The sequence below is a fragment of the Fusarium falciforme genome, chromosome 5 (assembly GCF_026873545.1).
Source record: "Fusarium falciforme chromosome 5, complete sequence".
Taxonomy (NCBI): Eukaryota; Fungi; Ascomycota; class Sordariomycetes; order Hypocreales; family Nectriaceae; genus Fusarium; species Fusarium falciforme.
The window spans coordinates 2,023,007-2,035,938 of record NC_070548.1 but is presented as its reverse complement, the minus strand read 5'-3'; the positions used below and the strand labels follow the sequence as shown (position 1 = coordinate 2,035,938).

General features: G+C 52.1%; 3 protein-coding genes across 3 annotated transcripts; 2 read left to right on the top strand and 1 right to left on the bottom strand.

Moving 5' to 3' along the window:
• Positions 1-2,690: 2,690 nt before the first annotated feature.
• Positions 2,691-4,044, top strand: NCS54_00684400 (Chorismate synthase; the record flags this gene model as incomplete). The annotated part of the gene is made up of 3 exons (XM_053152286.1): positions 2,691-2,725; positions 2,795-3,008; positions 3,034-4,044. The coding sequence occupies 3 exons, from the start codon at positions 2,691-2,693 to the stop codon at positions 4,042-4,044; spliced, it is 1,260 nt and encodes a 419-aa protein (XP_053008261.1).
• Positions 4,045-5,380: 1,336 nt separating this feature from the next.
• Positions 5,381-7,795, bottom strand: NCS54_00684300 (Zn(2)-C6 fungal-type domain-containing protein; the record flags this gene model as incomplete). Its single annotated transcript, XM_053152285.1, has 1 exon — positions 5,381-7,795. One exon carries the CDS (start codon positions 7,793-7,795, stop codon positions 5,381-5,383), a length of 2,415 nt encoding a protein of 804 aa, XP_053008260.1.
• A 3,722-nt stretch (positions 7,796-11,517) lies between these two features.
• NCS54_00684200 (Hypothetical protein) lies at positions 11,518-12,331 on the top strand (the record flags this gene model as incomplete). Its single annotated transcript, XM_053152284.1, has 3 exons — positions 11,518-11,629; positions 11,739-12,100; positions 12,149-12,331. Exons 1-3 carry the CDS (start codon positions 11,581-11,583, stop codon positions 12,329-12,331), a joined length of 594 nt encoding a protein of 197 aa, XP_053008259.1. The 5' UTR covers positions 11,518-11,580.
• Between the last annotated feature and the right edge of the window lie 601 nt (positions 12,332-12,932).

Genomic DNA, 12,932 nt, shown 5'->3' with positions numbered 1-12,932 from the left:
GGCCGTCGCTGTCAGAGCTTGCGGGATGAGAACGAAGCTTAGAGGGGGGAGAAGAAATGTGCGTTGGAGCTCCTGATAGATCCAACTGGCATGTCCACACTGGATTTAATTTTGGAGTGTGAGCTCAGATTATCAGCTGACGTCAGCGACGGTGGCTGCTGAGGCCAGAGCACGTGGGTGAGCGAGCGCTACCTAGGTGTGTGAGATGGACAACACCAGCCATTGAGAGAATGCAAGGAAGCATAATTCAAGTACGGATTATGAACCTCTCAGAGAAAAGGAATGAATTCCTAGTTGTTGTCATCATTTTTAGTGTTTGACACTTGTTTGTAATGTTTGTGAATTGACAGTTCCGCCCTGTAGGTTAAGGATTGGAGGGCTACTGACATTTATCAGCTTACACCGTGTTGAAAGAAGGTTTATTAAATGCAAATGGTGCGAATTTCGCATTGCTATGCGATTAAAGACATGGCGGTTATGTTATCTACTATCTCTCAATTTCAACATTGGAGCTTTTGGGACATTGTTCCTATCTCATCTCTGCGGGGTTATTTTGATCATATGTGATATCATGGCAAGATAAGAAGCTTGAGCACCAATTAACCCTAGCCTTCATTGGACCCTCGCTTCACTCGCCTCAGAGCCGCAGGGTGGTGTGGTGCGCCTTAACAAAGCTCTTGCACTCTCGGCATCGACGCCGCCCCGTGATTTGCTCGTACCAGGCTGTGACTTGTCTTGGGTATTCAATCGCGTATCAGAATTCCCTCAGGGAGCGAGCTTACATGGACACTTCTCCCGACATAAAATCCGGTCGGCATCTCGCCATCGATCCCCTCCGTCCCACATTGACAACGCTACCGATTCGATTTCCTAAAGAGGACGCTCCCGGACCGGAAAAGTGGGTCAGGCACCGGACCTCCGGGCCGATTCTCAAAGGGCCGACACCAAGCGACTCTTTCAACGGTGGCGACATTCGGCATGCGCATGTTCGCGGCTGATAATACAGGTGACGTTTATTTTTAGCCTAGACACGGCCCGGTCCCATATCATTGAACATGAAGCGATACCGGTGCTCAGTAGAGGTCAGATGGACGGCACGTCAGGTGAGGACAACACGACGTTGAGGCCATTACGGAACTGTAGATAAACAAAACATCCCCGGCATTGAGCTTTTAGCGAAGCATTATCTTAAAGAGCTAAACGACGATATGTGTCATATACAATGACTAACTCTCCAACCAAGCATTCCACATTTGAGGCATAGGGTAGTTAGATATGGATACCAATGAGTAAGTGCAAGTCATGCCACAATGGATGCGATCCATACGGACATGATTCTAACGTATGCTGTGTAGAGGTCTAGCTCATCTTGAATAGTATCATCCTGAAATTTTACTAAAAGGCTTTGGCATTCTTAATACCCTGTCGCCCTGGTACAATTCTGGGTGCATAGTTGATTGCTCGAGTTCGACTACCTTGTGTAGCCTCTTTCCTATGTAATAATCACAAGGGACACACGCATCGCTTTACAACTAATCTAGGATGGTTTAAGGGACAGAAATTCAGTCGAATGAAGAGACAAAGGCGGGAGACCTTAAGATCGAGATCCGGACCACAGATCCTAATATTGCTCTCCACGTTCAAACTCGGGCGTTTCCAGTCGCTATCATTCTACCTACCTTAGAAACTTTAATTGAGCTGCTCGTGAGCTTATAGACACGATTGATGACTAGGGGAAAGATTTATCGACATATTCTCATATAGCAGAAGTGTATACCCTCCAGTCATGCACAAAGGCACATCTGTTAGCACACTAAACTGGGATTATATGCATTAATTCTGGCACCTAAGCGTCCAGATAAAGCGATGATGCGTGTTCCCTGTGACGAGTTCTTGACACTCTACCTGGAGAAAACTAAGTAGACCACCTCTGAGAGAGATATCGACGGTATAAAACGCTGGTAGGTCCATGGACTTTGGCTCAGCTTCTCGATAGTCTCTGGACTTAAATACACTCCTGGGCTGACGTTTTCTAATATTGGTTTTGCCATTTATGCGTTGTTGTTTGAGCTGGGAGTCTCCGCTGTGGTTGGAGACGAGGGGACGACATTGGCTGTACTTTCGCTCCTTGATTGAAGAGGAGAAGGGAGGTTGTTGCGTTGAGATGCCGCCACCATGGCAAGCGCTGTCTGTCCCCGAAGAAATGTCAGCCATGGTGGCGGCAATGTAGTTTGTCAAGTCCTGGAAGGCAGCATGACAGTGTATTTTGGATGCCAGATCATCAAAAAGTTAGGCTTGTGTCGCAAACGACATACCAAGTCAGTGTTGCCTAATCAGCCTGGGGTTAATACCGACCCCTTCATCGACAGTCACTGCCTTCTCCGCGGACAATGTCGTAGTTCAAGATGTATGGCTTTGTCTCTTCTTTGTGGAACCTGGCCAAGAAACCCGCGGATAGTCGTATTATTCTGCGACTTGATCTCCCTCGCTTTCTTGAGTGTTTCGTTGCCCAGCTTGTCCTTTTTCGTGGTTCGGTGCGGTGGGCACGTGACTTCTTTACACCGGCCCCGGTGCAGGTATGACTCCCCAGAAAAATATCTTTGCGATATCGCTACATTCCTCCCCCTCTAACCTCTCTCACTTCCGTCAATCAATTCACCCAGTGAACATACAGAACAGATAAAGACACCATGTCGACATTCGGCAACTACTTTCGCGTGACGACGTGAGTCCTCTCCCTCCACTAAACTGCTAGGAACGCAAGACAACAGCCTACTGACCTGCATCGTCACAGCGCCGGCGAGTCCCACGGCAAGACCGTCTCCTGTATCATCGAGAACTGCCCGCCAGGCCTGTCCCTCACCGAGTCCGACATCCAGCCGCAGCTCAACCGCCGGCGCCCGGGCCAGTCGGCCATCACCACCCCGCGCGACGAGAAGGACCGCGTGACTATAGGATCTGGATGCGAGTTTGGGCGCACGTGTGACAACCCTACAGGAAGTCATAATGTTTGCCATGATGCTAATACCCTAGGGTCGCAGATTGGGCACACCCATACTCCTGACCGTGCCTAACGAGGATCAACGCCCTCACGACTACGGCTCCAAGACCATCGACCTCTACCCGCGCCCCTCCCACGCCGATTGGACTTACCTTGAGAAGTATGGCACTAAGGCCTCCTCTGGCGGCGGCCGGAGCAGCGCCCGTGAGACTATTGCCCGCGTCGCCGCCGGCGCTGTTGCCGAGAAGTGGCTGCGCGAGGCCTACGGCGTCGAGATCGTTGCCTTTGTTTCCTCGGTTGGCAACATCAAGCTCTTTGAGGACAGGCCTATAACCGATAGCGACGATATCGACACCCTTAGTAGCAATCCTAAGTTCCTCGAGCTTGTTGACTCCCTAACCCGCGAGAAGGTAGATGAGTTCCTTCCCGTGCGCTGCCCTGATACTACCGTCGCGAAGCGTATGGAGGATAAGATTGCCGAGCTCCGCGATCAGCACGACTCTACTGGTGGTACCGTAACCTGTATTATTCGCGGGTGTCCCTCCGGCCTCGGCGAGCCGTGCTTTGATAAGCTTGAGGCTCTCCTTGCCCACGCTATGATGTCTATTCCTGCTACTAAGGGCTTTGAGATTGGCTCTGGCTTCCGCGGCGCCGAGATGCGCGGATCCCGCCACAACGACCCCTTCGTGTCTACCGCCGCCGCCGACGATGCGACGCCGAGCGCTGGCGCTGGCATTCCTCCCTCCCGCCTGCAGACCAAGACGAACCACTCCGGCGGTATCCAGGGCGGCATCTCCAACGGCATGCCCATCTTCTTCCGCGTTGCGTTCAAGCCCCCCGCTACAATCTCCCAGGACCAGACTACTGCTCGCTACGACGCTTCGGGCGAGGGCATCCTGACCGCCAAGGGCCGTCACGACCCTAATGTTGCTCCTCGCGCGGTTCCTATCGTCGAGGCCATGGCCGCTCTGACTATTGCTGACGCCCTCATGGCTCAGCACGCGAGGCAGATGGGCGTGAAGATTGCCGCAGCTGGACGGTAGTACATTTCGGAGTACCAGGGCTTAATTTACTATGAGTGAACGTGGAGACTAAGGGGGAACACTAGCAGTATAGAAACGGTTAGGATCAAGGTGCTCGCAAAAATTTAAAGCGTTAAGAGAATACATCGTTTATTAGACTTCGGCCCTGTCCATGTTCTGTCCTTCCCTCATGAAACCGAAAATGCCTTCAAGCCCGGGCCGGAGGGACGGGCCTACACTACAGTGATGGTGATTGCCATAGTACTGTTCTGTTCTTCCTCTGCCTACTTAACAAGTTCCTGCGCACGACCAGGAGCAGCCTTTCGACAACGCGTGGCACACCATTGCGCTGGTGGCAGAGGGCCCGGAGATGTTTGAGGCCTCAAGACATCCCCGATTGGCGAGCACAACGAGATCAGCATTCTCCTTACATGGCCGAAGGAACGATTAAAGGGCGGCCTCGGTAAGCGTCGGCGCTCACGCAAGAGGACGCGAAGGGTATTTCGTCAGCGACGATGAGAGAATCCGCTCGTGCGAGGAAGACAAAACAGACACTGGTAGATAGTGAAAGATCAAGCGTCGGCGCGCGTCTCGAGGGAGTACAGATGCTCGGCTACGTCCCTCCCGCATTTTGGTGGCTTTGAGCTTTTTGTGGTAGTGTCTCCTGGCTCTCGCTCTGTGCTCTGCCAATCGGCATGGTGCATATCTCTTCGGAAGCTGACCTTTGATGCCAGCTTGTATATAAATAATAAGTAATTAAGGTAAATTATGAATACGTATTTAATAGGAAAAGAAGTTACGTCCTTAAACCTTGGGCTTTTTATTGTAATTCTGGTGTTGTCATGATCAGCCCCGTCAAACCAACGCCATTGCACTCATACCAAACTGCGGCGGAACTAAGCGGACAGGGAAGATCAGACGCAATACGTAGTATTAAAATGACACAGATAGTGAAGATTTTCAAGTATCTAACATGTAGGTGAATTTGGAGAAACTAATCTCGATCGCGTTCATTCCATCATTCTTCGTTCCTTTGTTTTTCTTGCAAGACGTGCCAGTCTCGGTTGTTTCGTTTCGTACGTACAAGTCATGAATTGCCAAACCCACGCCCGCGCTGTACCCAAGATGACATCCAGTAACTCCATGGCCTAATGCCGCCGGCGGCAGAAGCATCCCATGCTATATGATATAGTCTATGCGTTGAAAGCAGGCAAAGATCATATGGTGGGTAGCCTCCCCCCTCACAGAAGCCTTGATCCTAAACCCCGCCTCAACCTTTCGTCTTTTTATCAAGATTTTCGCAAGCTCTGTCCCAATCTTAGCCCTCCTGGCTTATACCATCTTTCCTAAGCTCAATCTATTCCGGAGCCTCCTCCATATCCAAGGCTTGGAAGGAGAGATATGTAGCTTCCTCAGAGCTCGTGGGCGGCCAAACCCATTGTCCAAGCTGGATCGAGACCGGGCCCGCGGGCTCGAGGTCCATCATCGGAGGTTGAGAGTACCACATGTTGCTCATGGCCGATCCATTGGTGACGCCATGCTGCATGGCCGGAGGAGGGCTAAAGGTGCTTGCGCTCAGCATATCTGGAGAGAAGCCACCATCGATCGGCCATTTGGTCATTTGCTCGAAAGGAGTAAACGGTTGAGTAGAAGCACTCGCCGATGAGCCAGATGACGATTGCATAGAGGAAGATACTCTAGAAATATCCTCAATGCATGAGAAGGGCGACGGAGCGTCACCGATCGCTTGTGGTGTGGCAGTGAAGTAGCCGGGCGCCTGAACATTGTGCTGAGGAGAATGTGAAGCTGAGCGCATGTTGTTTGTGTTTGCTTCAGGCACGCCCAGAGAGTTCGAGGCACCAGCTGCCCCAAAAGCGCGGGCACAAGTCTTAAGTTGCTTCCTCACGGAGCGAAGCGTCGACCCCTGATGGAAGCGGTCGTCCTTGCTCATGTTGTACAACCGAGTTGCAAGAGGATGTAGTCTCCCATCCCATCCCTGATGAAAGTAAGTCTCGTTCAGACTGAGACCTAGGTTGGCACGGATAAAGTTGAAGGCTCGGGAGCAGGTATCAAGGAGAAGGCACAGAGCCTTTGGGAGGGACTGGTGGAGGGAGGAGGTGATGGAGATAGGGTCGCAAGGCTGCTCCGGGGTCAAGGAGAGGAATCGAAGGATTTGATCCATCGACGTACAGAACTGATCAACAGTATCTGGAGAGACGGTTGCCTGATCCCGAAAGGCTTTTGGGAAGAGAAACTGGGCAGCCATGGTATGGTGGAATGCAAGCAGCAAATGTCGTGAAGCGTCGTCAGCTTGCCTTCCAAAGGGCGCCTTGGGCTTCTCTTCTGCCCTGTTTGCTTCACCAGAGAATAGGCGGATAGCCTCTCGACAAACACCCACTCCGTGTCTCGCTGCCGCCTGGTCGGAAGTGTGAAGGAACAGATAGGCAACAGTGCTGGAAATGTGGGCGAGAGGCCACATCTCGCGCATGCTGCTCTTTTGCTTCTGCAACGTGCTGAAGTTCTCGGACACCAGGTCCAGTTGAATGATGATAGAGGAGGCCTCCGTCACGGGAAGGGAATCAAGGGTGAAAGTGGCGGGGGTGGATTCGGGCAAGAAACCTGTCTGGACACAAGTCCAGAGATTCAGGGAAAACGTTGTCCACCAGAGATAGGTCACAATCTCTCTCTCAACATCTAATACATCGACTCCGTTGATACGACTGGAGTTTGGTGGAGACATATCCCTCGCCATGCATTCTTTGATCTCCGTGACCATCTTGCTAGCCAGGTCGATGTAGCAGACTGCCCGGCGAAACTCATAGGAGGAGAGGGCGTTCCAAGCCAAAAGGACCAAAGCTTGTGCAGTGGTGACTCGCTTGTATACCCTCGTGGGTATGTTCGAGTGTATAGAGTTGTCTTCGCTGGATTGTTGATGACGTCGACGGTTCTGGAGTTGTGCTTCGGCCCACTTCAACAAGTCGCGGCCACGACCAACACTGATTTCGTCTCCAAGGACGAAGCTGGCCTCGGCGAGCATAGTAGCTATAAGGACCTCGTCACAGGTGCCGTCGCGAACCTCCCGAAGAAGAAGGGTTTTGGAGATGAGGAAAGACAGGGGGTGGACAGAGTACCAGACATCGATCAGTTGCGTCCGCTGTCGTTGGCCATAGTCGGAAAGGGGGTTGCTTCCCTGGACAAGGTTGTCGAACATGTTTTGGGTATTATCGCTGGCCAGGCCGGACCGGAAGAATCGACTACTATCCTCTTCATTGTGGTAGCATCCCAAGGAGCCAAATCTGTCAACGACAAGCCCGACAAGGTCGTAGGCCAGGAGGGAGAGAAGACCGGTGTACCTGATATCCTTGGGCTTGGACTTTGGCTGAGAATTGGATTGCTCTTCGGAGGTAAACTTGACAGATTTCAGAGGAAATTTCTCCCGAAACATCTGCTCTAGAGATGCGGCGATGCTTTCGAAGGCTTCCCCTGGGGGACCCTGATCCTCTTGGTTCTTCGGGGGAGTAGAAGGGGTGGAGCTAGCAGAGCAAGACCTTCTCCTCTTGCTATCCGGAAGCCCATGATCGCTTCGAACATGCAGCAGGTTGGACTTTGTACTGTCAATGCTCGGGTTCCGACCCTTGGACCGTGACTCAAAGTCGTAGATGCAGTCAGCGCCCTGCTTGCGGCAGGCCTCGCAGATGGTTTCGTTGGAACACCTGATCTTCCTCGCCCGGCAAAAGGCACACGACCGTCTCAATGGGTGTTTGGAGGCCATGGATGCTGTTGTTGAGTCGCGGTGTACATAGGCGTTTGTGGTGATGAAGCCACAAGAGAGAAGCTGCCAAAGTCCCCAGGGCGCCAAGCGAATAAATGTATGAAGCAGAACCGGGTCTCAAAATAAACATCAAGCCAGACGGCCTCTAGGCTCGAGCTGGTTGCCTTGGCCTTTGAAACAAAAGTAGCATCTCCCCCCACACTGTACGGTAGGGTTCGCGAGGAAGAGAGAAAGTGTAGACAGAGCAAGACGGCCTCGAAAAAAAAAGGGCGTACGGCCAACCTCATTGGAAGGTAATCTTAGAATCGGCGGGAAAGCCTCTCAAGCCCGCACGTCAAGAGCCGTCAAACGCCTGCATCATTTAGGGCTGATAGCCTGGGAGCGTGGCAGTGTTCCGGGTTGAAGGCGCACCACCCGGACGGTAACATGGGGGGAAACGAGGCCCGGCCAAGCCATTGGGTGCCGCAACCTGCACGGCTGTGAATGACACATGTGCCGAGAGGCAGTGCCTCCACGCGTGAGATGCTTATTTCGAGGGCATCGTGAGTGAGGGCACAGCTTGGCGAGGCAGTCTTGGTGGAGGAGCCGTTGCAACGCTCACACACCGCTCATGGCTATGCTTCCGTGTTGTTTGCTGTCCGAGACAGCTTCAAAGTTGGAGTATATCGGACACCCCGGTCACGCCCAGGGAGGCGCAAGTTTTGGTATTGTTCCCTGTATTTCTCCTGTTAAAGGTTGATATTGTCTGGTCCACAGGCCGCAGTTGCTTTTCATCAAAGACGAGGTTAGTGGTCCCCTAACGGGGGCTCTCTCATCGAGATTTGACAAGGGATGCTCTAGCAGCGAGACAAAATCAGCCACCAACCTGATGTTTCCTCAATGGTTGGCCCAGGGTCGTTGTCGACAAGATTCTGCCAGGCCGTCTTGCGTTGCATGGAGCTTACAACCCGCAACCCTCAACCAAGTCTTGAGTATCGGCCATGCTGCCTAATACAAGATAGACGGGAGAGAAGCCAGACTCCCACAACAACAGGCAGAACGTCCGGCAGGGCGTCAGTACAAGGCCAGGGACATGCACTGTACGGAAAGTTGCGTCGAGGCGCATTGCCTAGGCTCGTTTCGTCCTGGTCCCGTCCATGCAGGAGCCGACAATGTGGCTCACCGGCGAAGAGTCCTTGGCCCTCTATCCCCCACCACGATAGACAAGAGTCCTGGCTGGTGGTTAGGGGAAAATGTGGTCGCCGAAAGGGGGATCAAACGGGCGCCGTCTGTGTGGCGCCGAGCCATTGGCTCTGGTTTCCTTAGTTGAGTTGGGCTGAGTCTTACATGGCTTTTTCGTGGCTACCTCTTTGCGGCCAATGACAGCATCGAGATGCAATCGTCATATGCCACAGAATCCTCAGCTGAAACCAAGGTTTTTGTGCGAGAATAGCGGCAGACATTTTACGATTCGAGCATGTCTCGCATGAAGTTTCGCGAGTTCCGCGGGAGATGCCATCATTGATGACAGGGAATTGTAACAAACAAGCAAATCTTGGTAACTAAGTTGTATGACTAAGACGGGAATTTAAACTCGGCAGCTAATCCGAGCAAAAACCACTTGTTTCTCGTAAAGACGATATCGTCGACTGCCGACCATCCAGCATGTCTCACTGCATTCCCCCACCCGGAACGTCGTCATGCCGGAGGCCCCTTGGTTCCAGACTCTTGGGCAGACAGAAAGCGGGAGATGCCGAATGCTGTGAGGGCCAGGCCAGTGCAGGACATTGAAGAGCAAGAACGAAAATGGTGGTTGAGAGTCTGGGCAGACACACATTCCCAGATCTTGGGGCTCTGAGGGGTGGCAGTGCAGCAGCGCATCAGAGCACGAGATGGAAAACTCCGTCGACTCGCAGGACGGGTCCAATCGAATTGCACCGTCTCCTCCCTTTGGGTCACCGGGCCAAGGCATGTTTCGACGACAGCCAAGGCAGAATCCTTTCTTTTTGGCCCGCGAGGGCCTGCATATGGAGGGGGAAAAATGTGCAACCACAAAAGCCCGTAAGCTATAATGGGGTGTTGAATACTGCCGTATCCTCGCATGCAGTAAAAAAAGACATTTCTTTTTTATTTATGGGCATTGAGGAATTGATAACACTCTTTCCAGGACGCAAGCATGCGCTCTTTGATGCGCAGTTATCATGTCGCTCTGCAACGGCTACTCGATGGGCTGCGCCTTGAGGTCAATGTTGCCTAAGCGGCTTTATGCTCTTGCAAATTTCCTGTTTTCTTCCATTGCACTGTGTGTAGATGTCTCACTTCGGGAACCTTACAGTCATGATATGAGAAGACGAGCAAAGGGAGCGATCCTTCTCTGCTCCTGTTCTGACGTCGACGTCAGAATCTCATAAACCAGGGGCCAACAGCTGAAAAGGGGAGAAGAAAACACTTGCTCAAGGAGCAAGGAACGTGACCTCTCAGCCCTCTCCGTTGCCCGTCCTCACATCCTGGGCCGGTAGTGCCAGCCACCGACTGAAGCAGCTTGGTGCAAAGCCTTGTACGTTTTTAGGTCATCTTGCGAGAGAGCGACAGGAAGACACCCATAAATGACAGCATGGCAATGACATCTGAAACCGCCCTGGTCTGCGGGCGTGGGAGTGATCTATTCGGGGTTGGCTAACCGCAGCGCGGCAGATTCTTGGACCCGCGATGGTTACAGCTTTCCAGGCAAGCACCGATCACGGCCGCTTATTGCGGCTCGCCCTTATCCAACACCCCTTGAGGAGCTCAGCCGTACCTAGGCCAAGGTTGACACCGGGGGAAGGTTGTCTGAGATACTTCAGCTGGGAGCATATTTGTTCCGTTGCTGACAGCTTCGTTGTCGTACAGACAGGGGACTCCCTACAGGACGCACTCCACGTAGCCAAGGCAAGATCCCATGGAAGGATTCACTCGTTGCATCTTGATAAGAGCACCAGCTGACGAGTCTCCTCAGGCCGAGGGACACATCTTGCAGGAACTGGGCATCTGCTGTCCGGGACAGGGGGGAGTGATCCGGTTCGACGCCATTTCTCAGCTAGGCAACTGACAGCTGGCCCGGGAGTAAATATGGCAATTTTTGTTTCATAAACGAGGGCTTGACAGAGTTATGGAGATTGTTCAGGGGTCCTGAGGCCGTCATGGGTAGAATCTTCTGCCTGGTGCTCAACAAATGCTCATGAGAAGCGAGGACCTTGTCAGTGAAAGCTGAGGATGGATTGGAAGATGCATCCTCTCTTGTATTTTTCTTCTTTTTCTTCGTTATACACCGCTCTTATTGTTCTTTGATGCATTATCACTGTCAGACTACAAGACCTTGTTGTTTAAGTGATATGCTGTTATCTGATAAGGTGACTTTACCACCAGAAACAGCTGTTATCTGTTATGCTGTAAACTTGCCTTGATCTCTGTCGCAGTCAAGCAACAATACAACATGAAATGGAAAAGTACTCAGGAAATACACGAAATAAATCATTTCTAGGTCAATTTCGATTATCTATCTGACTGTTCCAGGCTGGAATTCGTCTCAACTCCCATTGTCGTGCCTGGCGCGCTTGTTCGTTAATGCTCCCGGATCTAAGCCACAACAAACCCCGCCGGATCCCTACAGATGCCACTTTACCTCTCCACCAGCCACGCGCCCATTCCCTGTTTCAAGCCGACCATCACAGGCCAACAGGCACCAACATTTCCTCTTCCATCTGCCACGCAACCTTTTACCTCTTTTTTCTTCACTATCGACGACAGCTGTCTCGATAGGAATTGCCATGACCCGAGTCTCCATCTACACATCGGCCCTGGTGGCCTTTGCGGCCGGTACGTTCGCCCCATACTCCCCCGCCACACGCCATCCGCGATGACGTCGTTCGAGACCCTCCACTCTGTGAAACATCACCAGGAAAAGAGCATCACTAACGCGCGACAGCGACCGTCATGATCGTGACCTCGATCTGGCTGCCCAACTGGGTCAGCTACTCCGTCACGACCGCTAGCGGCGAGACTGTCGAGAAGCACATCGGCCTGCACAAGAGCTGTTCGACTCTGACGGAACCGCAATGTCTGGACTTTCCCCCCAAGGAGCTGTGTCAAGGGGAGCGCTACTTTTGCTCCCTGTGGAGGACGGTTGGATTTATGGCTTCGTTCGCTACCATTCTCTGTTTGGGAGGCTTGGTGACTTTCGCCGTCATCATGAGCGGTGGCAAGTACAAGCGGGAGACGGGATGGCCTTTTGTTGGAAGCATGATGACCTTGGTCGCTGTTGTTGAATTCATCACTATCTCCATCGTTGTAAGTCTACTGGGTCCAAAGACGTGGAAGATATGCTAACTGGGCCAGGCTTACCTTTACGATAACGACGACCAATTCACCATCCCCGGATGGAACCTGGACGCCTCCTTTTATCTGAGCACAGTCAGCGCCATCATCTGCCTCCTCGGTGCCGCAGGACTTGTCCTCTCGGCGTATCTTCTTCCTCCCGAGGAAGGCTACGATTTCTTGGCGGACCCGCTCGATGCATGAGAGGGCATCTCTACCCAACGTCCCTGGACGGTTTTTTATTACTCACATTATTGTCTGGGTCACTATAATCAGAAAAGGCATGGCGTTTCGGTTGGATTCTTTGCATAGAGAGAAAGACATCTAGTATTAATACATCATGATTGTGTACATTCAACTAATGGCCCAATGGCACCTACAAGCGAGCACATTTACCTTTCTCTATCCAATACTCAATACAGCATGCAACGGGCCATGATATACGGCCGAGGTCGCCGAAGATGAGGGACCATGAAAATAGAAGCGGCATCCTAATTATCAGGCTTGGTGTTCTCGCCTCGTCCATATGGAAATATGCGTGTTGCGTTCATGAACCAGAGTGGGGACCCGGTGCGCCAAGCCCTCTATCATGAAGATTACGCCTATAGTTGGAGGAAAAAGTGTCACCTTGGGTGGACATCTGATCACTGTTCCTACCTACCTTGATGCGTGACAAGTGAGATACTGCATGAAGCCTTAATAAGATTGTAGAATAACTATCACACGTATAGAAGAGAACATTCATTGTGGAAAGCAGTGGTTGAGGAGGCATACTGAACGCCAGCACACACGACAGCAGGACTGT